A 26,582-nucleotide genomic window follows, 5' to 3' on the forward strand; every position below is an offset into this window, starting at 1 on the left:
CTTCATTGCCGATCTGAAGATCCCAGCGAATCTCACAAGTGAGCAAGACAGCGACAACGAGCTTCTCCCCAGAGCAACAATGGCATCGGCCTTTATCAAACTGGATGATTCCCCCATGTTTCAGAAGCAGGTAAACTGGCTGTGCAAGATTCGATGTTGCGTCTATTCTAAATTCCAATTTTTGATCACTTTTTGGCTCTTGTCTAATCCTCATTAAGCATCATTTGTTGGTCTAGTTTTTAAACCATGAACACGCTTTTTTTGTCCGTATTGTGGCACTGCGATTCTGTCACGTACAGGCATGGCCTTCTTATTTCTTGTGCTTGAAGCTCGATGAGAGGTGCCAGTGGCTGCGACGATGGTTGATCTTTACCCCTCATAGCTTCTTATATTCTCAGACGCCTCGAAGTTTCAATACATTTTTGTTAAATATTATTTCATGGGAAACCACGAGGAAGCAGACCGTTGTTCTTCGTTTGAGCTAGATTTCTGGGCAAGTAATGGTGATTAAATACCTTGTGGTTTCGGAATTGGAAAAGAGATTTAGGACTGGATCTGCAATAAGTCTCTGACATTGTGATTAGAGGAAAAATGGAGAGTGGGAGGAAAGAAACGTATAATGCATAAGATGAACGTGCGACGCCTGGGGACACGATAGGTATTTCATTTGTAGTTTATTTTTGTTCATTTCTGAAAACAAAAGTCAAGACCAGACCGTTAGCTAGTTCTTTTTGCAATATCAAAGTTGCATGTTTTAAACTATGCTAGGCTGTACCCTCCAACCAAGTCGTAAACAGACATCTGCACTTAAACCAATGTGGTGTGTGAAATAAACATAAATGTAAACGGTTCTACATATTTTAAAATCCTGGCAAAGCGATGGCCAAAAAATTCCTAGCTTTTATTTGTTACCAAACTGTTATGGAGTTCTAAAAGATCTAAACTCAGATTTGTAAACCGTTGTAAACCAAAGACATTTTAGAGAAAGCTGGAATGAGAACTAATTAATTGAAGTTTGCTAAAATTCTAAATTCAAATTCAAGCCAGAGATATATAAATAGAACTTCACTACTAGCTCTTTATTCACTGCAGAGCTTATAGTTCACAGAGAATAAAGCCTTCGGTTGGCTTGGGTTCACTTGGGATTGTTGTGGGTTTCTTAACCAATTATTCCACTAATTCTGAGAAGGATGTGAAAAATAAGTGAGTATAACTGTGTTTCCTGTTTCTAGTGCGAGTATCATATAGTTAAGGGAAAGTTTTAAGTTTACTTCAAGAAAGTGTTTTGAACAGATTTCATAACAGTAAAGCGTAGTTGCTTAAATTTATTGGAGTAGACTGAGAAGCACATTTAAAAGTTTAAGCTGACGTAATTTGTTTGTCAAAGTGGGATTGTTATGTCCTATAGAATTTCCATTCAGAAGCCAAAATTATTAGTCTCATTGATGGCCATGTTAACATTGAAGGATCATTGATTCCTTAATCTTAAGGAAGAATGCAATTTTAATCCCCTGAACCAGCCTTGTGTTGAATCCTAGGTGAATCCAAAAAGTAACTCTCTTCTAAAGACAGTATGTGGGAAAAAATCTTTGGTCAAGGATTCTTGCAATTTTTTCCTGCCAAAAGCACCTAACTGCCAAAGGATCTCTACTAATGGCCAAAGCTTCAAAATTCAAACTAAATTGCCACAAGAGGAACTAGAGGGGCTAGGCCACTGCAAATGAAAAAAAATTCCCAAAAAATCAATGCTGACATTTGCCATGTTATATTACTGTGCAAAGCATGTTTATATTCGTCTTGGAGCTGCTAGAACACATTCAGGGTGATAACTCTGGAAAAAGTAGTAATGTTATTTCCCAATTTGCAATGCTAGTAGTAATGTTTGTATTCTTTTTGGAGCTCATAAAATACAACATAAACATAAAACAGCTTTATTAGGTTAATTAGTTTGAAGCACGTTATGTGTTGATTCTATTCTATTGGCCTGTGCTGTCCCGACAAAACTGTAAACCTTATAGTTAACCTTGAGCTTCCATAAAGCACCATTAGGAGTAAGAAAATTGAGGAAGGATTTGGAGGAAAGTAGTGAGGGTAAAGTGGGAAGGTGGGAGAGAGAAGGATGAGTGAATAGTCTGATATGTATTCCATTGTACTGAGTGTCATATATATACAGAGATACAGTCACGTGCCTCAACTAAGTTGGCTAACTAAGTCTAACCAAGTCAGTTAAGTTGCATAACAGATTACATAACAGAGTTACTTAACTACACTATTAAGTAAAATGGGAGATTGCAAAGATCACTTAGTAGTTGGAAGGTGGGATTCACTACGGATATGAAACAGTAGAGCAATATCATTAAAAACACTGTAAAGGTTATGAGGTGTGGAAATTCCATTTATAATGGACCCTTGTTAAATTAGGAATTTCAAAGGTGGTGGTGCATGATGCAAAGCTGATAGACAATAAAGTTTGGGGAAAATCTCAGTAAAAACTGAAGACCCAATCCACTGGTCCTCCAAAACCCTAAAGCTAAAACCATTGGAGAGTACTTATTACTACAGGGTAGTTATATGTTTTGTTGATGAGCCTATATTTGTTGATCTGCTGAATTAATCTGGTTGATGCTGGAAAAGTTATGCTGATGAGGTTATGATATGGATTTCTTTTAATATTTGGTGCCTGGTAGAGAAATGCCAAACCTTTTAAGGATAAATATTCGTTTTTGCCAATTCTATTGGCTGTTTTGTGTTTTTTCCATTTTTTTTTATTCCTTGACTTCTTTAGTCTACAGTAAGAGGATGCCTTATTCTGGTTTGTCCTTTTCTACTCTAATGTCAACGAAATTTCTTCATCTATTCAAAACCAGTATTAATGTGACCGTGGAAGTATTTAATGTGATCAAGATTCCTGAATCGGCAGTCTATATGGGAAAATTTATTAGTTTCTGATCAGACTTATAAAGATTATTCTCAATAGTAGTTTCTTTCTTTTCCTTGTTACAGATATGTTCTCTTGAAGAAACGACTGATGAGTTAGCCGATCGATGCCAGAAACTATACAGAGGGTGCAAGAAATTTATGTAAGCTTTTGATATATTTTGTCTTAGGTAATAGATCTATTGTTGTGTTTGCCAAGTCACTCCCCGGGAATGTCATATCATGATTTTTTGATGGTTTATATATTTACTCTTGACCTTTAATTCATGATTTAATGGTGGTTACTTACTTTTCTCACCTCTCACCTAAGATCACTATTGATATGCTCCCATATACATTATGAATATTTTTATGTATGTGTACGTACTGTTTGGTCATTTTCTTTTCTCCATATCTTTTGTGCTTCTTTTATCTCAACAAAGCGCAAGGGGGGACAAAATGGGGATCTGGGAACTAGATCGCGAGATCCAGCTGGAGAAAATGTGTGGTAGTCAGACTTCCAATGAGATATCTTTCATCAAATCCAATATCATTTCATTGCTTGCCATTCTGCTGCAGTTATATTTTTACTTGCTTTAAACTAGATAGACGTTCAGTTATCATTGGGAGTTGAGCTATGAGCAGTTGCAAAAAATGATTTTGAGGAAAATTCTTCCGTATTTAAAACTTTTATGACTACTGTTGGCTGATTATTAGAATCATGTCTGGATATTTTCATGGGTTTGGATTGTTTGTTTCCTTGCCCTACCAAATTTGATCAGATGATAGCAACGATATAATATTGAAGTTTCTCCTATTCATTAGGATGAATGCATAAGCGTTAAGTGACTCAGTAGTTCTTAAATGTTCAAGCCCAAAGTCTAGCAACAATCATGATCGTCAATGTAAATTTGACTTTTCAGCAAGGACAATAGATATTTTAGCTTCAAAAATAAATGCCTTTTTATTAAATGAAAGTTTGCAAATGAAAATAGACTTTAAGATATTTTTTTAGCAAAATAACGGCATCCATATTTTTTTTGTTTCTTATTTGCAAGTAGTACTTCTATGATGCTGGGTGTGTGTGACGTGTCATGGATGGAAGATCTTTCTATTTTAGTTGGTTAAATTAAAAGAAAAAGAAGTTTGGTCTTTCATCTTACTTTGAATTTCTGTGTGATTTTAGTAATGAAGATTCTGGGTAAATGACTGTGGTGGCTAGAACTGTGTCTTTTTAGTCCTCTACACCAATCAAACCAGTTGTTGGACTGACACAAAGTTGTTAATTCTTTGTTCTTTTACCATCAGGGCAGCTTTAGGAGAAGCTTATAATGGAGACATTGCCTTTGCTGATGCATTAGAAGTATTTGGTGGGGGGCAGGATGATCCTGTTAGTGTATCAATTGGAGGTTGTTGGGAATGCATTATCTTATATCGTTTTATTTCTCTTTTGCATGAGCGAAAAAGAAACCAAAAAGGCGTTTCTCTCATAAAGTAATCAGTACTATACTATTAAACCCACTAGTGATTTTGTTTGATATCCTGTCTATACCAAGTTTTGGTGATGAAGCACCATTTTTTCTTAATTAAAAAAAGAAAAAGAAACAAAGAAACAAAGAATGATGTGAATGGATGTGCATGCACTTTTTTGCTGTAGACATGTAATTATGCAGTAACTCTTACCAACCATCGTTGAATCATTCATGGATACGATAATGGTCGGTATTAAAGTTGAGTGTGGTATGCTTTTAACTGTATTATTTTCTTCCAGGACCTGTCATATCTAAATTTATTGGTGCACTTCGTGAACTTGCATCTTTTAAAGAGCTTCTCCGGTCACAGGTGAGTCCCAGAATCCGCATGATTCTCTCTAGATTGTGAATTCTTAACAATAATTGAGACAAGTCTTAATTTGGGCACGTTTTACCCCGGGCTGGACAAAATGATTTTTCTGTTGGAATGCAATGTAGAATTTTCTCTTCATTCAGCTATTTGAAGTTCACTTTCTGCCAATACTTCTCTGGAATATTCCAGTATTGAGTGATTTCCAATTTCACTCATTTCAAGTTATGGATGAGTCCTTTAATTTGGACAAAGCTGCTGCATTCTTTACTGTCGAGTGTGATCTCTTCACAGCATCACACACATCCTTGTCAGTCTGACAGAGGAGAAAATTATCTCCAATTTTAGTTTACATTGAATTTACCATCCATGATTTGATCATATTGGTCTTTGCTCTCCATACCTCATTTCTGGGGCATGAAAGTTTTGGTTCAATGGCCTCATCAGTGATGTATTCCACCTTGCCTTTTCCATGATGAACGTAACAATTCCCTGGGACCATTGTAGATGACTTATTTTCATTGAACCTATGATTTCTGGTCTTCAATAGAGTACTGTTGGTAGCCATGGAACCAGAATCAGTTTTGAGGTGCTGGATGCTTCTGAGTCAGGATTCAGAGTCCCTTTGTGAATGGCTCTCATTGAGTTGGATGTGGTCATCTTTGTGTTGTAAAACCAACTCTAATACCATGTAGGAAATCAGAGAGAAAAGATGAAGCGATACCAGAGAAAATGTTTCTCTGTTTTTATGTGTTATTATTCAGTCAGAAGGTGCAGAGACATTCAGGGAATCAGTAGGATAGGCTAGCCGCAAACCAACCACTCAAATCCAATCAAATCTCAAGATAATAGGATAGTTACAATAACTTTGCTGGAAAAAAAGGATAGTTACAATAACAAAACAACCTTCCTCTAATCTCTACACGATCAAGGACAGACAAGTGACGTTTGAACAGAACAAACAAATGGGATAAAATAAATGATTAAACTTACAATTAAAACTACTCATACTAGCACATGTCTTTCTCTCCCCCTTTATCACGTTGAGTTTCAACAGCAAGACCCCCCTTACTCATGGTATCCCCAGGAACCTCCCTATTCCAACACTTCAGCTTCTCTTTCACGAGCTTCAGCTGTTGGATTAACTTGGATCCTTCCCTAGCTACGATAGAGCACTTCTCCCACTAAATTTTAATTTGATTTGGAGAAAAAAGAGAGGTCATGCTAAATCCAGTTATTGGATTTAACAGCCCTTTTAATTTTACTAGCCATTTTCTAAATGAAAAGATGGCCAGGAAAAGGAAGGAGCTATACTTTTATTCTTATTTGTGGCTTGCTAAGTCTCCAAAGCCCAAAACGTTTTCTTGATAATGGATTTCTTGTGTCTATTATCAGTTGACAGAATTTTGGTTCAGGTGGAGCATGTGTTGATCGACCGGTTGGCGCAGTTTATGAATGTTGATTTACGAGATGCAAAGGTGTGTTTTCTTTCCTCTTCTGTTCACTTACTTTATTAGCATGTTATTGTTTAAGTGCAAGCCATACTTTTGCTATACTTTTTTAAGAGCTATACTTCTGTTCTTGTTTTATGTTGCCTTCTGTAACTGCAAATCATTTATATACCGCAGCAATGGTTTTGGTTGACTCTTGTTTATTTTCAAGTTTTAAATGCATAAAGTAGGTGGTTGAAATTGAATTTTTAAAAGGTGATACTTCTGCTTTTCTTGAGTTTGTCTCTTTTGAAAATTATTTCTTTGCTAAAAATTATTATTGATTTCATTGTGTTCACTCACTTTCCATGCTTGTTTTAGGATTCTCGTGCTCGTTTCGACAAAGCTGTTCATTCATATGATCAGGTATAAAACAATTCTTTTGTAAAATGCTATAATTAATTTTATTGGTGTTTATATTTGAATGTATAATCCTGAAACTTGGTTATACAGGTTGATATTTCATAAGATCTTATTTGTCCCTCTGATGTTAAGATGATGCCAAAGTTGTGCTCTTGTGTGTTATACTGCCTAGATATGGATTCTTTCCTCTTTTTCCTCCTTACATATTCATAATGAGATGTATATTCATCCTTTTAAGTTTACTTTTGAGGCACTTTGTTATTTTCATCTTTGCAGAATCTTTCTGAAAGGGTTCACAATAATATTTAAATGACTGAGTCAATCGTCTTGTTTGTTTCAGTTCCCAGACATTTTGATGGTAAATCTAAATGACCATGCATGTTTTGTTAGGATCACTTACCTTTTCACCTCTGGATCTGTTGTCATTACTTTCTTTTTTTACATAATGGATAATGAACCCCGCAATGATGAGAGCCCCGGTTAACTCCCATTATAACTAATGGTGATCTTTGATTTTTTTTCCTCTCCCCTTAACAGGCAGATTTTTTTGAACAAAATATGCGACTGCCAAATTAGCAATACAAGTTTTCACTTAAGCGTCAAGTTAAGCTTGCTTAATTTTACTGTTGCTTATGCATCTAACTTCTCGTTCAAATTAGCAAGGAAAGTTGTACTTACAGAAGCAGTCCCCCCCCCCCTAATGGCTCTTCTTGAAAGCCTTGGTTTGCTTGAGTCCTCCATTGCATACCACGCACTTATCTTGTACTTAGTTGCCCAGTTCAGAACAGCAACTTATTATGGTTTCTAACAGTGTTCACTCGTCTATTTTCTCCAGGCACGAGAAAAATTTGTGTCTTTGAAGAAGAATACACGGGAAGACATTGTTGCTGGAGTAGAAGAGGTTTGTTGAATTGATTTGTTAAAGATTAGTAGTTTTTTGATAGGACTCCAAGTCAGCACATTAACGCACCAGAGGAGAAATAGGGAGAATGGAGTAGTGGTTGAGTCTGTTTGCATCTTTTTAGGAGAGTTGAATGAGTCTTTTAGGTTTTATTGATTTTATTAATGATTTATTAATTGAATAAGGGGACTTTAGGTTGTTAGAGGTCCATCAACGTCTCTTTCTGTTAGTTCCAAGATATTAGGGATATTTACTTAATTCTTATATTTATTCAATTGTAATTTCTGCATTATAAATATGTTAGCCATCCTATAAGCTAACATATGAGAGAAATAAATATTTGTTCAGTAATTTGGAGATTCTCCTTCTGGCTACTAAATCTAGTTAAGTGAGATCCTTGCTTAAGTAAATTTTAGTAGATTTTATCCCGGCTATTAGTGAGTTGAGAGTGAAATTCTTGCCTCAACCCTCTACTAGATTATATGTCAGTTTTTTTTTTATTCACTTAATTATCTAGCCATTTGGGTTCTACCAAATTGGCATCAGAGCCATGGTTGAGACTAGATCATCCCGCATTCCCAACCCACCTGAAAATCCTTTAGTAGGAGATAGTGATCCTTTGACCACAATTGCTGCGCGACTGGAAAATATTGAAGCATTAGCTAATAGAGTAGCCAATTTGGAGGCTGCATCTGAAAGAAGTCGAAGAGGAAACCAACGTTCTCATTGGGAAGCTGACAGTGAGGACGACCCTGAAGCATCTTATAGGCGCCGAATGCCTTACACAAAAATTGAATTCCCCAAGTTTAGCGGTGGGGATCCGTGAGGCTGGATATTGAAGGCGGAGAAATATTTTAGGTACTATGACACCCCAGAAGATTTGAAAGTGGATGTGGCATCAATGTACTTGGAGGGAGACGCGCTTGATCTATTCTCTTGGGTTAACAATGAACGCACAGTAGTGTATTGGGATGAACTTGTGAAGGTTCTTCAAGAAAACTATGGACCACCGGAATACCAAAACCCAGATGAGTACCTTTGTAGCATTCGACAAACAGGGACGGTGTCGGAGTATCGTTCTGAATTTGCTCGCAGGTCCTCACGCGTCAAGAATTGGCCAGAGCATTGCTTGTTAGGTGTCTTTATCAATGGGCTCAAGGAAGAGTTGAAGGCGGATGTACGTATCCATAAGCCTAGAACTGTCTATCGAGCAACCAGTTTAGCATTAGAATATGAAACTAAGCTCCAAAAGGCTAATGGGCCTAAGCCCAACATAGCCTCAGGAGTAACTCGCACCTTTTTTCCCTATACCCAGCCAGCACAAGACACAAGCATCGCACAACCATCTTCATCTGCAGTTCCAAAGCTCCTTCCACCGCCAACCCCAAACACATATTTGTCTCAGCACCCATCAGCAAAATCACCCAGTTCCTCTACCTTGGAGTCTGAACGCCAGCGTCGCAAGGAGAAAGGGCTTTGCTATCGCTGTGGTGAAGTTTTCAAACCAGGGCACCGCTGCAACTCCTCTTTTTCTCTCCTAGAACTCATTGAAGAAGGAGAAGAAATTATCCTACCCTCAAAAGAAGATGTCAACAATATGGGAGATGGAGGGGAAGTTGAGGTTATGTTTAACGCCATGGTAGGGAAGGCAAATGCTGGAACCATGAAGCTCAAAGGTTTTATAATGGGCCGAGAGATTCTGATTTTAGTAGATAGTGGGTCTACTCACAATTTTATATCAGAAGCATTAGTTTCTGATTTGTGTCTTCCTACTAGTGTGACGTCTTCATTTGGAGTTCAAACAGGAGATGGTAGAGTGGTAAAATGCAACCGTATTTGCACAGATTTAGAGGTAAAAATTTCTGATTTAGTTATTAAACAAGATTATTTCCCCTTCACTTTAAGTGGAATTGATCTTGTTCTGGGCATTAAATGGCTGGCTTCATTGAATACCACCCAAACCAAGTGGAACGAGATGTTCATGATTTTCTGGATAAATGGCAAAAAGTACAAGCTTCAGGGAGTTATTCCAGGGACCCATACTGCTGCCCAATTTCAAAGTCTGCTCTTATTAGAAATGCAAATGAATGGGAACCATCGGTCAAAGGCAAATCCAATGGATAAGGGAACAGTTCAAGTGGCTGCGCAAGTTCATCAATTACGACTTGAGGGCAAGTCGTGTCTTCAGGGAGGGAGTATTGATAGGACTCCAAGTCAGCACATTAACGCACCAGAGGAGAAATAGGGAGAATGGAGTAGTGGTTGAGTCTGTTTGCATCTTTTTAGGAGAGTTGAATGAGTCTTTTAGGTTTTATTGATTTTATTAATGATTTATTAATTGAATAAGGGGACTTTAGGTTGTTAGAGGTCCATCAACGTCTCTTTCTGTTAGTTCCAAGATATTAGGGATATTTACTTAATTCTTATATTTATTCAATTGTAATTTCTGCATTATAAATATGTTAGCCATCCTATAAGCTAACATATGAGAGAAATAAATATTTGTTCAGTAATTTGGAGATTCTCCTTCTGGCTACTAAATCTAGTTAAGTGAGATCCTTGCTTAAGTAAATTTTAGTAGATTTTATCCCGGCTATTAGTGAGTTGAGAGTGAGATTCTTGCCTCAACCCTTTACTAGATTATATGTCAGTTTTTTTTTTATTCACTTAATTATCTAGCCATTTGGGTTCTACCATTTTTCTTTTCTTTTCCCCCCTTCTCTCTCTTTTATTATTATTTTTTTTTAAATTTCTGATTAGACATCATTTAGTGTTTTAACATTTCTTTTTCTTTCTTTCAAATCAATAGTATTTCTTTTATCTCTATGTATTTCCTTTTGTACTTAATCTAATATACAATCATAAAGGCAAATGTTGCTTACAATTGATTAATCAAGAGAAAAGAGAGAGATTTGGAAAAAGTAGTTGCTTCTTATTCTTTCATTTATGTCTTGGTGACTTAGACTTACATTACGTAGATTAATATTTTCTCTATTTCATCTATGACAGGGTCTTCTGAATTCAAAGTCAGCTTTTGAGAAAAGTCGCTTTAATCTAGTATGCCTTCTACTTTTGTTGATCTTTTACGTGTCTTTGGATCAAACTTTCTTTGTCTTATGAACCTTCCTGTGGGATTTTAAGGACTGCAGGTAAACTCACTCATGAACATTGAAGTGAAAAAGAAGTATGAGTTCTTGGAGTCCTTTAGTGCAATAATGGATGCCCATCTTAGATACTTCAAGCTGGTATGTTTATTAATTGCCAATTTCTTTATTTGGGGATTTCCATTTTGTGGTGCTATGCTTAACCAGTTGGGTTTCTAATGCTACAGGGTTATGACTTACTGAGCCAAATGGAACCTTATATTCACCAGGTATATATATGGTTTACTTTCTCTTGAACAGTTTCAGTGTGATTGCTAGTGTAAATTGGGTTGGTGACTAGCGGACTAGGCTTTTACTAGGTGTACTGCCCTTCTACTTTATGACTAGAATTAGACACACAGAGGGATTATTAAGTTCGTGAATTCTGGCCTCTGATGACATTTTACTTATAGAGATTTTGTAGAAGACGTTGTGTTAAGGTGATTGTACAATCTGCAGCTAGCATACTGTCAGTAGAATAGATGTCATTTATGTTAATTATTTTTAACATATGATACAAGTAGAGGGCTGGAAGCATTATGTTTTTCACTTTAGTGGGTTGTTTCACACCCCTTGATAGTAAAATAGGTAATCTTTGACTAATTTTTCTTTTGTTTAACTTAGCCTGTGATCAAGGAGTAGAAAGAGCATTTGGGAATGGGATCACCATCTTGCAATGTTAGGTTCCCTGTTTTTCTATTTGTAATCACTCCCTCTATTCCTTTTTATAACTTAAAATTGCCTACCTTACACATACCAATAAAACAGTTTTAACTAATATACGTCTTAAAATTTATTCCATCTTTCCACTGTCTTCTCTCAATCAATACTCAACATTTTCATCCATGGGAAAGGCTGCATATGTTTTTTCTCCGAAGTGGGTCAACTCCTTTTATTCATTCATTAGGGGCATTTTAGGACAAAATATTAATTACTGTAAATTGTCTTATATACAGGAAACTTTACTGCCCAAAATTTTGTCTTATAATCAGAATCGGAGGAAGTATAAAATTAGGTCAAGTACAATGTGGTAGAACTAGTACAAGCTTAGGTCTCTTGTAACACGTTAATTAATCTAGCCACCACACTTCTAACAATTTTATTTTGGTCAATGTTGAAGTAATTTATCTTTTTGTCATTTGGTAATGGTAGTTGTTGTGGTTTGAAGATTGATAGCTCCATGAGGATAATGTATTAATTTTCTTCTTCTTGTTCTGCGTTAAGGTACTAACATATGCACAACAATCTAAAGAGCTGGCTAATGTTGAACAAGATAAGCTTGCAAAACGAATTCAGGAATATAGAACACAAGCTGAGCTGGACAACACACGAGCTTCTAGTAATGCTGATACTTTATTTGGTGCTGACGGCAGCCGTGTTGTTGGGTTGAACTCATACAAGAGCTCTGAAGTAGGGATCCAGTCTGTGCCCCAAGGTGAGGTAAGTAAATATGCTTTTGTAGGGTGTCATCAGTCAGCTTGCCTGCTTGTCTTGACTATTTTGGTTTTGCTCTTATTATCATGGCTTGTAACTGTTTTTACTTTTGTGTTAGTAGTGTCAAACAGTTAAGCAAGGCTATCTGCTAAAACGATCCTCAAGATTGCGTGGAGATTGGAAGCGGAGGTTTTTTGTGCTTGACAACCAAGGGAGTTTATATTACTATAGAGCGAAGGGAGCCAAGGCTATGGTGATTACCTCCCCTCCCCACTAGTTATTCTGTTGACTGTTGAATTGATGGGCATTGATCGAGTTGAATTTGTTTTAGAACCACCATACACTAAAATCTACAAATTCCCAAATATCCTTGCTGGTAATACAATTTGTAAGAATGAATTTCTTGATAGAATTAACCGGAAGTTCTGGAATTTGCTGATGCTTCTGTACCCATAATTTTTATTTCCTTTTATTCCAAGGGCTAGCTTTTGTCTGAGGTTCATCCTTTTCCATTCAGCTAAAACCTATCCACACCATATTTTTCCACTCTAGGAAGTTGGTTTTGTCTTCATCTAACTTTTTGTATCCGTAGTTTTGGATGTGTTAACTATCTTCAGACACAAATGTCTTAGCTTCCAGATCTATAATATCATCAAAGTGCCCAATGCACATTACAGTCCTAAATTCTCACAACAAACAACAAGTGAGCGTACCACGCCTTAATATCAGATGGACGCTGGAAAATGCTTCAAAGAATCATCACTTAATCTAAACAAGCTTTGATGGGAAAAAATGCATCTGCATTGATCCAAAACGAGTTTGCATAATTCCAATCCAAACACAGGATCAATCAACAACATCAAGATGGTGTATTTATGAAGTAAAATTAGTAGTTTTTTTCTTTGGAGTTATACTAATTTTTTCCTTCCAAATTTGATTCCAGGGCTCTCAATCATATAATTTTACTAGATCAACTGAACAAAACAGTGGCATGTTTGGGAGATTCCGCTCTAGGCACAACAGGGCAGCATCTCTTAATGAGGAAATTCTAAGTTGCCGTGGGGTTGATCTGTGCACATCAACTATAAAGATGGATGCAGATGATTCAGATCTTCGACTTTGCTTTCGCATAATTTCCCCATCCAAAACATACACACTGCAGGTAATTTATTTCATCAGGTTCACTTTTGATTTAATATATTTGAGCGGCTCATAAAATAAGTTTCTATCATATGTTTTTAGTTTATTTTGACCTATTTTAGTTAAAAATAGCCATTTGATTCTACACTTTTTGAAGTGGTAGCTTTGGAACAACTCAGCTATTTCCCAAGAGCTTTGGCTTTGTCTCAGTACATTCCAAATTGTCCTGTTTATGTTTTGGAATGAGTAAGGAGTAGGAATCGTCAATTGGCCTTTACATAAGCTAGAATTAAAAATGCCTTCGTTCATGGGAATGTTCAAGAAGAGGCTCACATAGAGCAACCAGCTTGGTGCATATGACATGTATGCTGCAGTTTGACGGGAGCATGTTGGAATGGTATATTGTTTAGATTATGTAGAATATATAGTCTCTATTCTAACTGTATTACGTATTGGTCACTGTGCTAGTTGTACTATAACAACAACAACAAAGCCTTTTCCCACTAGGTGGGCTAGTTGTACTATAGAGTTAGTAAACCTGTATAGCTCTATGAATAAGATAGAAACTCGAGGAGTTATCTACTTACGCATCCCAAGCAATTGTGTCTTTTTTCCTTCCTAAATTGCTTAAAAAAATATTTTATTTTATGTAGCGAACAAAGGGATAACACAGTCTTTTCTTGAACTTGTGATGTTGCATCTTTTAGATTGCATACCTCTACTAATGTTGTAGAAAACTTGGTTTTCTGATCTATTTTAATTCTAGTTCGTCTTATTGTTAGTGGATTCTCTAACTTCATTTTGATCAGGCTGAAAATGAAGCTGATAGGATGGACTGGGTAAATAAAATTACTGGAGCTATTACATCACTGTTCAACTCTCAGTTTCTTCAACAGGTTCTCTTCCAAAATGTTTGAAAGCATGACTGTGTGCCTAAATATAGCAGATACTAATGTGAAAGCCTTTCAATGTGATTTCTGCAGCCTAATCGGGTTGGATTGCATCAAGAAAATGAGAAATCAGCCATCAGTGCTTCATGCAATAGTCAATTGCAGCATAGCCATGGATCTTTGACTGAAGACATATATTCCAATGAAGTGGAGAGTGTGTCTAAAATTTTGTGGGGCATTCCTGGAAATAATAGGTGTGCCGAGTGTTGTGCAACTGAACCGGACTGGGCATCTCTTAACCTGGGAATATTGCTGTGTATTGAATGCTCTGGTGTTCATCGAAATCTTGGAGTTCACATATCAAAGGTTTATTCTTTCTAAAAGACATGCAAATTATTTATTCCTCTAGTGTTTTTACTTTTTTTTTTTTTTGGGTCAATGGGCTTTTAGGAATAGTTATTTTCCATATAGTTTTGCTGCTTGTACTGAGCAAACTTTCCTCAATAATATGATCTCTGTTTTGATATCAGCAATCTAGTATCATTAAGGTTATTGTATGTTTTTCTGCCAACTGCAGGTGAGATCCATAACATTAGACGTCAAGGTTTGGGAACCTACTGTTCTGGACTTATTCCGGAACTTGGGTAATGCATATTGTAATTCCATATGGGAGGGATTGCTACATGACAATGAAAGGTAAATATTTTACTTTCTTTAGGAAGAATACAGAAATTGCGGTAGAGCACTTATTATGGCTGTGACCTGGTAAATGCCTTGCTTTGTAAGAGTTATCCAACTTGGTTTAATGGAAAGAAAGCCTAAAGCAATTATACTTGGTCCTCTCTGATTCATCCTTGAATGATAATGTGGACAGTGTTTTGACATTGAAACCGGTAAGAAGTGCCATTTTCTGAATTGATCTGGTGATTAGAACCAAAGATTGGAATCAGGGATAGCTTGGTGGGCCGGAGAAGATGAGGGAACGGCCACAATGAACTATAGCTTCCAAATTTTCATTACCTCAGGTTGTATAGGCTCAAACTGGGATCATTGATGTTTCTTACTACTGGTGGTGTCATCACTGGCTCCAAAGATTTTCCCAAATTCATGGCTGCATAAGCAGCACCAAAAACGCTGTGTTCTGCAGCGTGAATCCCATTTGCTTATTAGTGTTCTACTTTACGTCATGGTGGCTACTCTAATGAAGATAGCGGGACAAGTGTCAAGCAAATTGTTGAATGCTGCCTTGACAGCTTTGAATCTGAATCTAAGCAGCGGATTTAGTGGGTCTGACAACTTTATCGATGTTGAGAGATGTGTATATACAATGAAGAAGATTGGTAGCATGTTGAAAAGAGGATGGGTCAATGGTGGTACAGAAAGGGTGAACGTGCTGCATAAGGGTGAGCCCTGTGCATTGACACGTAGAGGCCTGGTTTAGTATCAATATGGATTGCATCATCCAAGAAATATATTTGTACCTGGTATAGCAGAAGGTGGGCTCTTTAACAATCTGATAGCTGGGCATATTGAGGGTGAACAGGAGGAGAGAAATTGAGAAAATATTGGAAATTGTTTTTCTTTATATTATTCCGTCAGTAGGCACCAATATAAATAGGACTAAAGGATACGTGTGATCCACTTAGTCCTTTTCTGATTTCAGACAAAGAGAGTACTTATTTAAGTCAAAAGTCCCGTCACACTGTAATAACAGGACAGAAACTGAAGACAATTTAAAGGGAAGAAAAAGAAAATATCCTCAGTTAACTGAGAAAGGAAAAGAAGCTGTTGATGTGCTAGGGTTATCAGCTGTGCAGCATGGGATTTCAGCATCTGTATTAAAAGTTTTAGCTCTGATTCGAAAGTATTATGGGCCGGGTACAAGGTGGAGGGTGACCCTTTCTATTATTCACTGTCTTAACCACGCTCTATTACTTCCTAACCCCTTTCCTATGCTGCTTCTAGCATACGCATTTGTTGGGCAATAACATTCATCACCTTTTAGTTATTGAATTGACCGAGATTTGAGAATTGTTATTGTTTTTCATTTGTATCCCTTTCCAGTTTAGCATCATTGACTTGAGAATAATCCTTTTTTGCCCGGACAACTATCTGCAGGAAAAATGAGTCAAATGCACCAATTAAACCATGCCCCACAGACGCCTTCCAAGAGAAGGAAAAGTACATCCATGCGAAGGTTAGTACTGGTACTTTTATTTCACGGTGGATGTGCATGGTTCTATTATCTTCTTTGAAAGAGACGACTTTGCATGTTAGGCATGTGACTTCTTTCAATGAGTGAGAAAGCATATTGTTGATTTTGTTTCATTTCTGTTCTTAAGAATCTTAGTTCATTCATTCAATGACTTCCAATCATAGAACACATAAAAATAAAGTAATAATATGATGTTGTCATGTTGATTTTAGTAAAGACACGTATCTGTAAACATTCCATTGAATCACCTTTTCTATTATGAGTGAGTCTAAGAGCTTGTTTGAAAGTTTTCAGTACAGTGGACGTGGAGTGGTCATCAATGGGATGGGTCTGTATTCTGGAATTTGAAGCTTCCATTTAAAAAGGGTTGGTAACCCATTCCACTTTGGAAGTTATCTTGTCATCAATGGGAGCCGGGTGTGAACCTGATGAATAAATCTCCGGTATTTCTTTAATTTGGAGGAGCCGGGAAGATTGGGTTGGGAATCTGATGTGACATGAGGAGGGGGGGAAGGGGAAGAGAGAAAAAGAGAAAAGAGGAAGAAAGAGGGAGGAGGCTAAAAAATATGGGATGCTTTATTCATTCTTTTTTTTTTTGGCCCTACTTTATTCAATCAAGTTTAGTCTGCTTGCGATGAGAAACCGTAGGATTATGTATAGAGTGATAAAATATTTAAAATAATTCAAACCCTAAGAAAAAAGTAACAAAGATAACCAGATAATATAGACCACCTTGACATATTATTCTGTTGAAAATAAATAAAATCTAAAATAATTCTAAGAAAGATAAATGATAAGGAAATCCAATTAAATCCCTATCAGCATAAGAGGTATTCGATATATCCTTATTCAAATAATCCTAATAAAATGATCCCAAATATCTGAGATAACCCTAATTTTATCGTATCCCATATTCCATCAAAATCCTTCCCCAACATTAGTTTACTTTCTTTCCCCACCTTACTCAAATTCATTCCATCCTCCTTGACAAGCTTTGCAAATTTATTGACAAGGAATTTAATTATAAGCATATAACATAGGATAGGATGATCAGTTTTAATTTCTAAGAGAAGTTGAAATGAATACTTGGTGTTTATTTTTATGGAAAAATCATGGACGAGAAACTTTCTGAGTACTTTCATCAGATTGTTAGTCTCTGTCATCCTTTTTTTCTCTGCTCCCTTTTTTGCCAAAGAAGAAAATCTCACATGGCAATTCTTTCTAGTAGTAGATCAATTTTGCATGTTTCCACCCATGTTCTGTTCAATTCCGATTTGGAAGTCTATTTACCACCACAGCTTTTGCCAGTTTCTAAATATTTTTGTATAACCTTACTATAAACAGTACGTGGAGAAGTCACTAATCCATAAAGAGAGTGTACCCGGGAGCCCTTCTTTTGCCCTAAGAATCTGGCAAGCAGTTCAGGCTTTGAACATACGAGAAGTGTATCGCCTCATTGTCACTTCAGATGAAACTCTGGTAAACACCAAATATGATGATGTCGTTCACCATGCTGAGGCAGAAAATTTGGATTTAAGATGTAGCGCAACTGAAAGCCAAGATCCTGATAATCATGTGAGCTATCTCCAAGGTTGTTCACTGTTGCATCTGGCATGTCATTCTGACAGTGACCTAATGGTTGAGTTGTTGCTTCAATTTGGTGCCGATGTAAATGTGCGTGACTCCCATGGAAAGACTCCCTTGCACCATTGCATTTCTAGAGGGAAAAATCCTTTGGCAAAGCTTCTACTTCGAAGGTAAAACTATCAAGCAGTTTTGGCTTGATTTCCTTCCTCTCTCATCTACCAGAAATTTTGTTGAAAGCCAATACTACTTAATTCCTTTACCAAATTAAAATTGAATTTTATTTCATAGATGTCCGAGACCATTGCATGGCTTTTCATAATTTATATTTCATGATACACGCTTTATGAGAAAACTTGAAACAACGTGTTTATAAATCAGGGGTGCAAGACCTTCCATTAAAGATGGTGATGGGTTCACTGCACTTGAAAGAGCAATGGAGATGGGAGCAATAACTGATGAAGAGCTATTTATTTTGCTAGCCGAATCCGCTTAAAAATGGAAATGGTATGTAACGTGTTAAAGCATGTTTGGCAGTTTGCTGTTCAATTCCTCGAGAATCACAAGTCTAATGATGTCTTGTGTTTTGGCATGCACAAGAATAAGTGGGAAATCTGGTTTTCATTGGGGTTCAATTTATTTAGGTGCATCCTTGTGTTGGACCGCTGGATTCATATATCAAGAAAAGCAAATCTCTTGACCTCGGACATCTTGAGTGAACCTGATTTAGGCTGTGTCGTTTCGTTTATATATAGCTGTTTAAACTTGTAAATCACATGCTGCTTTAGGCTTATTCTTATTATCGATCTGCAACTCAAGGGTATTGATTGATACTTAGGTTTGTTTATGTTGTGATACCTAAAGTTGTAAGAAAAATTGTAACCTGTATCGCATATTCTTTTATGGTGAACTGTAATACTTTCTTTTTGGGACCAGAAGTGAACTGTAATACTTAGTGCATATATTCTTTACGTTCGCCAGTTGCAGACCATGTTTGATTCTACGCCGTTCTAATAGGCCGAGAAAAATTTTCAACGTATTTAGCATGTCCTGAATCTTTTGTCCATACTTTTGAAATCATACTTGTATCTGACTTCCGAACTCGCAGCTTCATGGTTTTCGAAGCATGTTGGCCTCACATTACAAGTCATCAGTTCCATTCTTTATGCTTCACTCTGAAACTGAACATGTATATGTATTTATTTGGTAAACTGAATCAATAAAGATATTAGTTTACAATGTCAAGGATGAATTCTATTTGCCCGAAAAGGATATCGATGAATTTTGAACATTTTATTATTTATCATGCATGAAAATAAAGTCTTGCGCTATGGCTGCACAAAATAATGTATTGACGCGTAAAAAGGCCATAATTCTATCAGAATTAAATGTCTTATGCATCAAACTCTCATTGAGTTATATTTCATTTATTAAATTATGCTAAATGAACTAGATATTATTTTGTAATTGACAAAATAAATTATACTTACTATTAATTTTAAATATATAAAATTTAATGTTAAAATTTTATAAACTTGCCTGACCCGACTGATTAAGGGGTGTTTGGGTTAGCGTCTGGCTACCCAACTGATCCAATATAAAAAAGATTAAATAGGGTGAGGTTATGTATGTACAGGTCACGTATGAAAAAATTCAAAACTTTATGTATAGAATACTCCTCCGGTCCTTAATATAAGACCTATTTAACTAATTTGATTAGATTAAGGAAGGTAGGTAAGTTAGTTAATTATAAGAAATATAACACGCTTTTCCTAAAACACCATAATCATCTTTCTTAATACTCCTTGTCTCTCTTATACTTGATTATGGTTGATGGAATATCTATAGGGGTAATTTAGAGAAAATTGATAAATATAAAAAATGGGTCTTATATTTAGGACCAAAACTAACTCAACAATTGGGTTCTATATTAAGGACCGGAGGAGTATATATAGATGCAGGAAAAAAGGGAAATAGGGAATATATATGTATAATTATGTATATGCATTTACATACACTGGTTTATATGAAAAATGAATAAACTTTGACTATTAACTTAAGGGTGGACATAGCCCGGTCTTCATTAAGGGCCCACGCCTGTCCGGATTAGGGCGTGGAAAGTTCTAAACCTGTTTAATGAATAGACCAAACTTAAGACCTATTTGAAGTCCTGCCGGTTTAAATAGGCCAGACATTTGGTTTTGAAGCCTGGTCTCTCGAGGCTGGCCTGTTTGCAGTGAAAAGGGAGCAAGAAAATAAAACGAAGGGGGATTTGGTTGACGTTGATTGAGAGGAGGAAATGCCCGTTCATCCCTGTTTGGCTGTTTGTTGACCTATCCACCACGAAAACATTTTCCCCCTCAACATTGCAAACGGTGCCGTATAAACGTAGCGGAGGGCACAGGATGATAACGGCAGGGAAGCCCGACCCATGGTGATCCCTCTCTCTCGCGTCGTCAACAGCTCCTGTCACGCACAGTCACCCTTCTCTACTCTCACAGTCGCCGTTCAACCTCTCCGGCGTTCTTGTTCTCCATTCTTGTTGTCGTCGGCGACTCAACAGGTAGCGTTCGAGTCTTTCTAGTTGTGCGCTTTGTCTTTTTGTCTTCGATATGACGCTTCAGATTTTCATATCTCAGCGACTCCCTTTCGTATGAATCATTTCTATGAGATTTGGGCTGGACAAACCTATTTTATATGAATGAACATGCATTCCATTTTTTTATTGGGATTCTTTTTAATTAATTCCCTGGCCGGCATCTGCTGTACTCTACTCAATTTTGGGAAAATTACGGTCTTTTTGTGGTGCCCCAGTGGCACTTGGGTGACTTCGTGCTATTTTAGATTGCTTGATACGGCTTGTTGCCTACTTGGTTCGAGCTTTTTTTGATTGAGAGGGAAGTAATGGAAATTATTCTAATTCTTCGTACAGGTATGCTGATTCCTTTTATTTGTATTCCTTGCTTATGTTCAGTCTTCTTCTTTTTTCCTTTTTCTAGTTAGTTGCTTGGTAGTCTGTTACTTCTTTTTTATGCATTTATTATATATATATATATATATATATATATATAAACAGTAACTTAACACGTATTTATGCATTGAATTGTGCTGGCAAAATACACACACACGCACACGCAACTAGATGTTTTTAATCAATACATATATAGTTAAATGTTTTGACATGACATATTTTTCATTCACAGTATATATAAAAATATCAGGATTCAAGAATGTAGTATCATTTTATTCATTCACAACTTGCGTTCTTCCTTTTTGATAATTATAACTTCTTCTTTTTTCCCCCAATCAATGGTGGTATTCTTCCTCGTTGACTACTAAGTACTGAATCAAACAATATAAATGTATATGTCATTGTATGTAGATTGTTTTATTGTTATGTTGTATTCTAATGGGATTTTCTTCTTCTTTTTTTCTTTTTTGCATTCTTGAATTTTAGATCAAGTATGTCAAAACTTTGATGAAGATATTCATTACAACCCAAAAAAAAAAAAAAGAATTTTCTGTAAGTTTTTGAGTCATTTTGAAATATTGTAGTGGTAAAAAATAATGATACAAATGTTAAAACATGTGCATTGTAAAATATAGTACTTATATGAGACTGTTTGCTTATTTATTTATTTTTCGTTTTGCATTATGGTTTTCAAGACCAACGAGTTTTTTCTTTTGGCCTGAGGATCAACGAGTTTAAAATCCATGATTTAGTGGCTGGGCGTCAGAGGGGGGAAAATGCATATGATGTAGCAAACGATTAAGGCTTTATCGTGCCAAACAAAATTATGCACTAACTAACAAGTTCCAATGCTTCGAACAAGATATATAACTTCTTACATTCAGGAAACGTTGATCACTCAACTAGGATTCGTGACGTACCCTTCAAATTCACGGGCTTTTATAGCTTCTATGTGTAATGTTCATCTTCAAGAAGCTTTGCTACAAATGGCCCTTATGGGCCCCCAAATCAAGTTCAAAGGTTACAATTCCATCTTGAATGAGTGTGTGAACCAAAGGGCCACTAGAGAAGGGCAGAGAGTGCATGCCCACATGATCAAAACTGATTATTTGCCATCTGTATACCTTAGAACAAGGTTGATCGTTTTCTATACTAAGTGTGACTCATTGGATGATGCACGGCGAGTGCTCAATGAAATGCCTGAAAGAAATGTGGTGTCATGGACAGCGATGATCTCTGCTTATTCTCAAAAGGGTTATGCTTCTGAGGCTCTTACCCTCTTTCTACACATGTTAAGATCAGGTATGCTTGGTGTTCACTTGTTAGTTACTGTGTGTGTTGATAAAATTATCTTAGAAACGGATTGCGGAATAATCCCCATATGTTCATCGTGCTATCTTTTTCCCCCCTTTTGGTGTAAAGTTTGGAGAAATTCTTTTGTATCCACGACGAACCAGATGATTGTATGATGAACTATACTTTGCAAGTGGGTTAAATAGCTTCTTCCATCACATGGATGTGCAAAATGTCTAGCTGAGATTTTATCATTAGTTTGTTAGAAATTTATGGAGAAGTCATTGTGTCAATGAAATGAAAATAAGATTTTTTTGGTGGTTAGATATCACAAGCTTACATTAACCAGGGGAAAAAGCCTCTCATTCATGGCTCAATTTTTTATCCCCCCATCAAAAGACCAAAAAAAATTGCTATCCCAATATTTTCCCTATACTGATGGTAATCACGCATTCCCTTTGGCAGGAACAAAACCTAATGAATTCACTTTTGCGACTGTACTTACTTCATGCACAGGTTCTCCTGGATTTGTCTTCGGAAGACAAATCCACTCACTTATCATTAAATCAGATTATGAATCTCATATCTTTGTTGGAAGCTCACTTCTCGACATGTATGCCAAAGTTGGAAAAATTCATGAAGCTCATGATGTGTTCAAATGCATGCCAGAAAGGGATGTAGTTTCTTGTACTGCTATAATCTCTGGTTATGCTCAACTGGGTTTTGATGGAGAGGCATTGGGGCTATTTCGCCAGCTTCAAAAGGAAGGAATGCAATCAAATTATGTTACTTATGCTAGTGTTTTAACTGCACTTTCTGGGCTTGCTGCTCTAGATCATGGCAAACAAGTTCATAATCATGTTCTTCGCTGTGAAATCCCCTCATCTGTTGTCCTTCAAAACTCTTTGATTGACATGTACTCAAAATGTGGAAACCTCATTTATTCAAGGAGGATCTTCGATACCATGCCAGTGAGAACTGTTATATCCTGGAATGCAATGCTAGTGGGGTATAGTAAACATGGAATGGGCAGAGAAGTGCTTGATCTTTTCACTTTAATGAGGGAAGAAAATAAAGTCAACCCTGATAGTGTCACAATTTTGGCTGTGTTATCTGGTTGCAGCCATGGAGGACTGGAAGATAGGGGGCTGGATATCTTCAATGATATGGCCAATGGTAAACTTGGAGTTGAACCAGAGATTGAGCATTATGGTTGTGTTGTTGACTTGCTTGGTCGATCTGGTCAAGTGGAAGAGGCTTTTAAATTTATCAATGAAATGCCTTTTGAGCCAACACCAGCTATATGGGGTTCCCTTTTAGGTGCCTGTAGGGTTCATTCAAATGTTGACATAGGTGAATTTGTGGGCCATCGACTTCTAGAAGTTGAACCTGGAAATGCTGGGAATTATGTTATTCTTTCTAATTTATATGCTTCAGTAGGAAGATGGGAAGATGTAAAATCACTGAGAGATCTGATGTTGAAGAAGGCTGTAATAAAGGAGCCTGGAAAAAGCTGGATTGAGCTTGATCAAATACTCCACACTTTCCATGCGAGTGATCGTTGCCATCCTAGAAGAGAGGAGATATTTGCAAAGGTGAAGGAGTTATCAATCAAGTTCAAAGAAGTTGGTTATGTTCCTGATTTAAGTTGTGTGCTGTATGATGTGGATGATGAGCAGAAGGAGAAGATACTTCAAGGCCACAGTGAAAAATTGGCTCTGACTTTTGGCTTAATTGCCACCCCAAAAGGAGTGCCAATCCGCATTATAAAAAACCTCCGGATTTGTGTTGATTGCCACAATTTTGCTAAATTGATCTCAAAGGTTTATGGAAGAGAAGTGTCGTTAAGGGATAAAAATCGTTTTCACCGAATCATTGGAGGGAGATGTACTTGTGGAGACTATTGGTAAGAAGATCTTGGACTGTCATAATTGTCATGGGCAATCTGCCAGAAGGGAAGTATTAGTGGTGGGTGCTAAAAATGATGATGAGTGATCAAATGAAATCCCACCAATAAGTGGAAAGCAAAGGAACTAAAAGGGTGAAGTAATGTTGAACTAAGCAAGATTACAGGATAAAGGTCTAGAACCGGCTTTTTTGAACAAAAATGACGGTGAAGTTGATTGTAGGGTTCTAGATTATTGATCAACATGGCAGGATCTGGTAGTGACCGTAACACATGGAATGAATTGGAGGAATCTACCTGCATACTTGCCTCAGATAATTTTACTTCCATTTGGAGATTGTTTAAAAAGGATGTATGGCAAGTTGCATATGGATGGAGGGGCAAGTGGTGGGATGAAAGTTGGATCTACGCTTGGAATGGAATATGGTTTGACAACACCTGTGATACGTTCTTGTCTTGAACACGCGTCATGTTAATTAGTAGGTCAAGTCAAGAATATATATGCTTAAAGAACCTGTTATATAATTGTAATTGGTGTTTTTTAAGCAAGGGTAGTTAGGTCATAGTCTATGGTTTAGTAGCTGTTAGTCGTTAGTAGGATTAGTTGTTAGTTACATTTAAATTTCTGTTAGTTGTTATTGTTTTCTGCCTATAGAAGGCTGTATTTCCAGGATAATCGTGTGTCTGTGTTTTCTCATGGATTGAAGTGCAGTATTCTTCAGTCTCTCTTGTCACTCTGTTTCTCTCTTTTCCTCTTGGTTTCTCTATTCCCTCTGTTCTTCTTCAATCTTCCTCTATCTTTCCCTCTCTCTCTCTCTCTCTCTCTCTCTACTTCTTGTTACAGAAGTGTAACAGAACCCAATATGTAATACTGAAGTGAGATCGAAGTTCCTTAGATCCTGAATGATTAGCCATTCAAATTTTTAGCACTACAGATGGGTAGTTTAAAGTGAGGAGCATTGGCTTCGTTCCCAAGTCAATTTAGACGAAAGGTTGAAAAATAATTGTCGTCGATTGTAAACTTGTACGTGTTTTGAAGATCTTGGGGACAGCTATTTATTGTCTTTCAGGATCTTTGGCCAGTCCTTGCAAAATGTCATTTCTGGCATGTTTACTTACCTTGATGGCAATATGACTTGTTCTTGTAATATATTTTTAGCTGTGATTTTGTATCATGTACTGTCAGATCAAGTGCATAGATTGTCTCTGTAATCCGTTTGTTTTCCAATAAAAATATTGTAAAGACATTATGTTCTTGCAACTTTGCAAGATCTCAGTGCTGGCATGTTTGCCTTAATGGAAACACCACTTGTTCTTGTAATATAGTTATAGCTCTGATTCCTTATCATATATTTTAAGTTAAGTAGATGGATTCTCTCCGTAATCTGTTTTTCAATTGAAGAAAAGGAAAAAAAAAAAATTGCTGATACAAGCTGACCTGCTGATGTTTCAACCATGTTTTCTCTTTAAAGTTTAATGTAAGATAGTATGTGGATGAGAAACTTCATAATCTTGCATTTTTATTTTCTCATTTGCAAGGGGGTGGAGAATATTGATCCCAGATACTGTTGATGTTTTTGACGTAGCCCTTTGTTGTTTAATTTAGCATCCCGCTTAAACTGTGATCTGAGTAAAAATCTATGACTGTCCTTTAGAAAATTGACTCAGCTTTGGGAGTTGCTGATCCTATCTAATACAGTAACTTAAAAATGCCTCAGATCCTTATCAGTGGGGATGTGCGATAATCATGATTCGGAGAAAGAAATTGTCAGAGTTGCTTCTGCGATGCAAGCAAACGGTATTTACCACCATGGATGCTGCCGAAGGTTGCGGCCGCTACCATCCCTGTGCACAATTCTGTCAGTGCTGAAAAGAATTGCACTCCAGGGAAATCAGCTATAGCTGAAGCTCCTGACTTGATGGAAGATGCTGAAATTGCACTGAAGAAAGCAGGAGTGGGTCATAAGAGGGAAACTTCAAAGAGGAAGTCGTACTCTCTTGCAGAACGCGGAGTTAAGAGAAGAAGAAAGTTGAGTGAACAGGATGCAAACAGTGATGGTAATGCTACACAAAAGAACAAGAACAAGAAGAAAAAGGAGAGTTCTAAGGTCAAATCTCTGAAGAGTTCTTCAAATAAAAGCCAAACTGTCAAAGACCCTAGTTGTGGTGATACTGATGCAAATTCTGTTCAAGGTTTTACTGATTATGACACAGAGCTAACGATTGAGGACCTGATGACCATTGCGGAGGAGGTAATTTAAATTCTTGGAATGTTTCTCGAAGGAAAATCATAACACATGGTTTCTTACGAGTAATGTGAATGTAAATATGTTTATTACTTCTCATCATATACTTGACTGCATAAAGAATATAGTGCCATAATGCAAATCTAAAAGGGGTTGAGGTTCAATATTTATTCCTAGTTTCCCAGCTACGGAAGAATTAAGTCATGTTCTTGTTTGCTGATGTAAATTTCTTGTTTCTACCTGCAGTA

The 26,582-nt window shown here is 36.8% G+C and overlaps 2 protein-coding genes across 12 annotated transcripts; both read left to right on the top strand.

Moving 5' to 3' along the window:
- Positions 1 to 18,880, top strand: LOC114712267 (ADP-ribosylation factor GTPase-activating protein AGD4). 4 transcript variants are annotated; one of them, XM_028896757.1, is made up of 20 exons: positions 1 to 130; positions 3,004 to 3,080; positions 4,225 to 4,325; positions 4,688 to 4,758; positions 6,174 to 6,236; positions 6,570 to 6,614; positions 7,447 to 7,512; positions 10,522 to 10,569; positions 10,662 to 10,757; positions 10,844 to 10,885; positions 11,880 to 12,095; positions 12,211 to 12,342; positions 13,033 to 13,251; positions 14,039 to 14,125; positions 14,213 to 14,485; positions 14,697 to 14,815; positions 16,238 to 16,316; positions 17,679 to 18,091; positions 18,300 to 18,425; positions 18,563 to 18,880. In XM_028896757.1, the coding sequence occupies exons 1-19, from the start codon at positions 80 to 82 to the stop codon at positions 18,412 to 18,414; spliced, it is 2,313 nt and encodes a 770-aa protein (XP_028752590.1). In that variant the 5' UTR covers positions 1 to 79; the 3' UTR covers positions 18,415 to 18,425; positions 18,563 to 18,880. The 4 variants fall into 4 exon arrangements, with proteins under 4 accessions (XP_028752590.1, XP_028752589.1, XP_028752591.1 ...); XM_028896756.1 differs by having other exon boundaries at positions 18,300 to 18,880; XM_028896758.1 differs by lacking the exon at positions 1 to 130 and adding an exon at positions 500 to 658 and having other exon boundaries at positions 18,300 to 18,880.
- On the top strand, positions 3,516 to 25,871 carry LOC114712268 (putative pentatricopeptide repeat-containing protein At3g13770, mitochondrial). 8 transcript variants are annotated; one of them, XM_028896764.1, is made up of 4 exons: positions 3,516 to 3,527; positions 20,503 to 20,850; positions 21,585 to 22,191; positions 22,648 to 24,670. In XM_028896764.1, exons 3-4 carry the CDS (start codon positions 21,738 to 21,740, stop codon positions 24,090 to 24,092), a joined length of 1,899 nt encoding a protein of 632 aa, XP_028752597.1. In that variant the 5' UTR covers positions 3,516 to 3,527; positions 20,503 to 20,850; positions 21,585 to 21,737; the 3' UTR covers positions 24,093 to 24,670. The 8 variants fall into 8 exon arrangements, 6 of the variants coding, with proteins under 6 accessions (XP_028752597.1, XP_028752594.1, XP_028752595.1 ...); XR_003737219.1 differs by lacking the exons at positions 3,516 to 3,527; positions 20,503 to 20,850 and adding exons at positions 20,262 to 20,481; positions 25,807 to 25,871 and having other exon boundaries at positions 21,774 to 22,191; positions 22,648 to 24,571; XR_003737220.1 differs by lacking the exons at positions 3,516 to 3,527; positions 20,503 to 20,850 and adding exons at positions 20,262 to 20,481; positions 25,807 to 25,871 and having other exon boundaries at positions 21,774 to 22,191; positions 22,648 to 24,567.
- Positions 25,872 to 26,582: the final 711 nt, after the last annotated feature.

This window comes from Neltuma alba, unplaced genomic scaffold (assembly GCF_004799145.2).
Source record: "Neltuma alba isolate B1F8T4 unplaced genomic scaffold, ASM479914v2 tig00011342_pilon, whole genome shotgun sequence".
NCBI classification, from domain to species: domain Eukaryota; kingdom Viridiplantae; phylum Streptophyta; class Magnoliopsida; order Fabales; family Fabaceae; genus Neltuma; species Neltuma alba.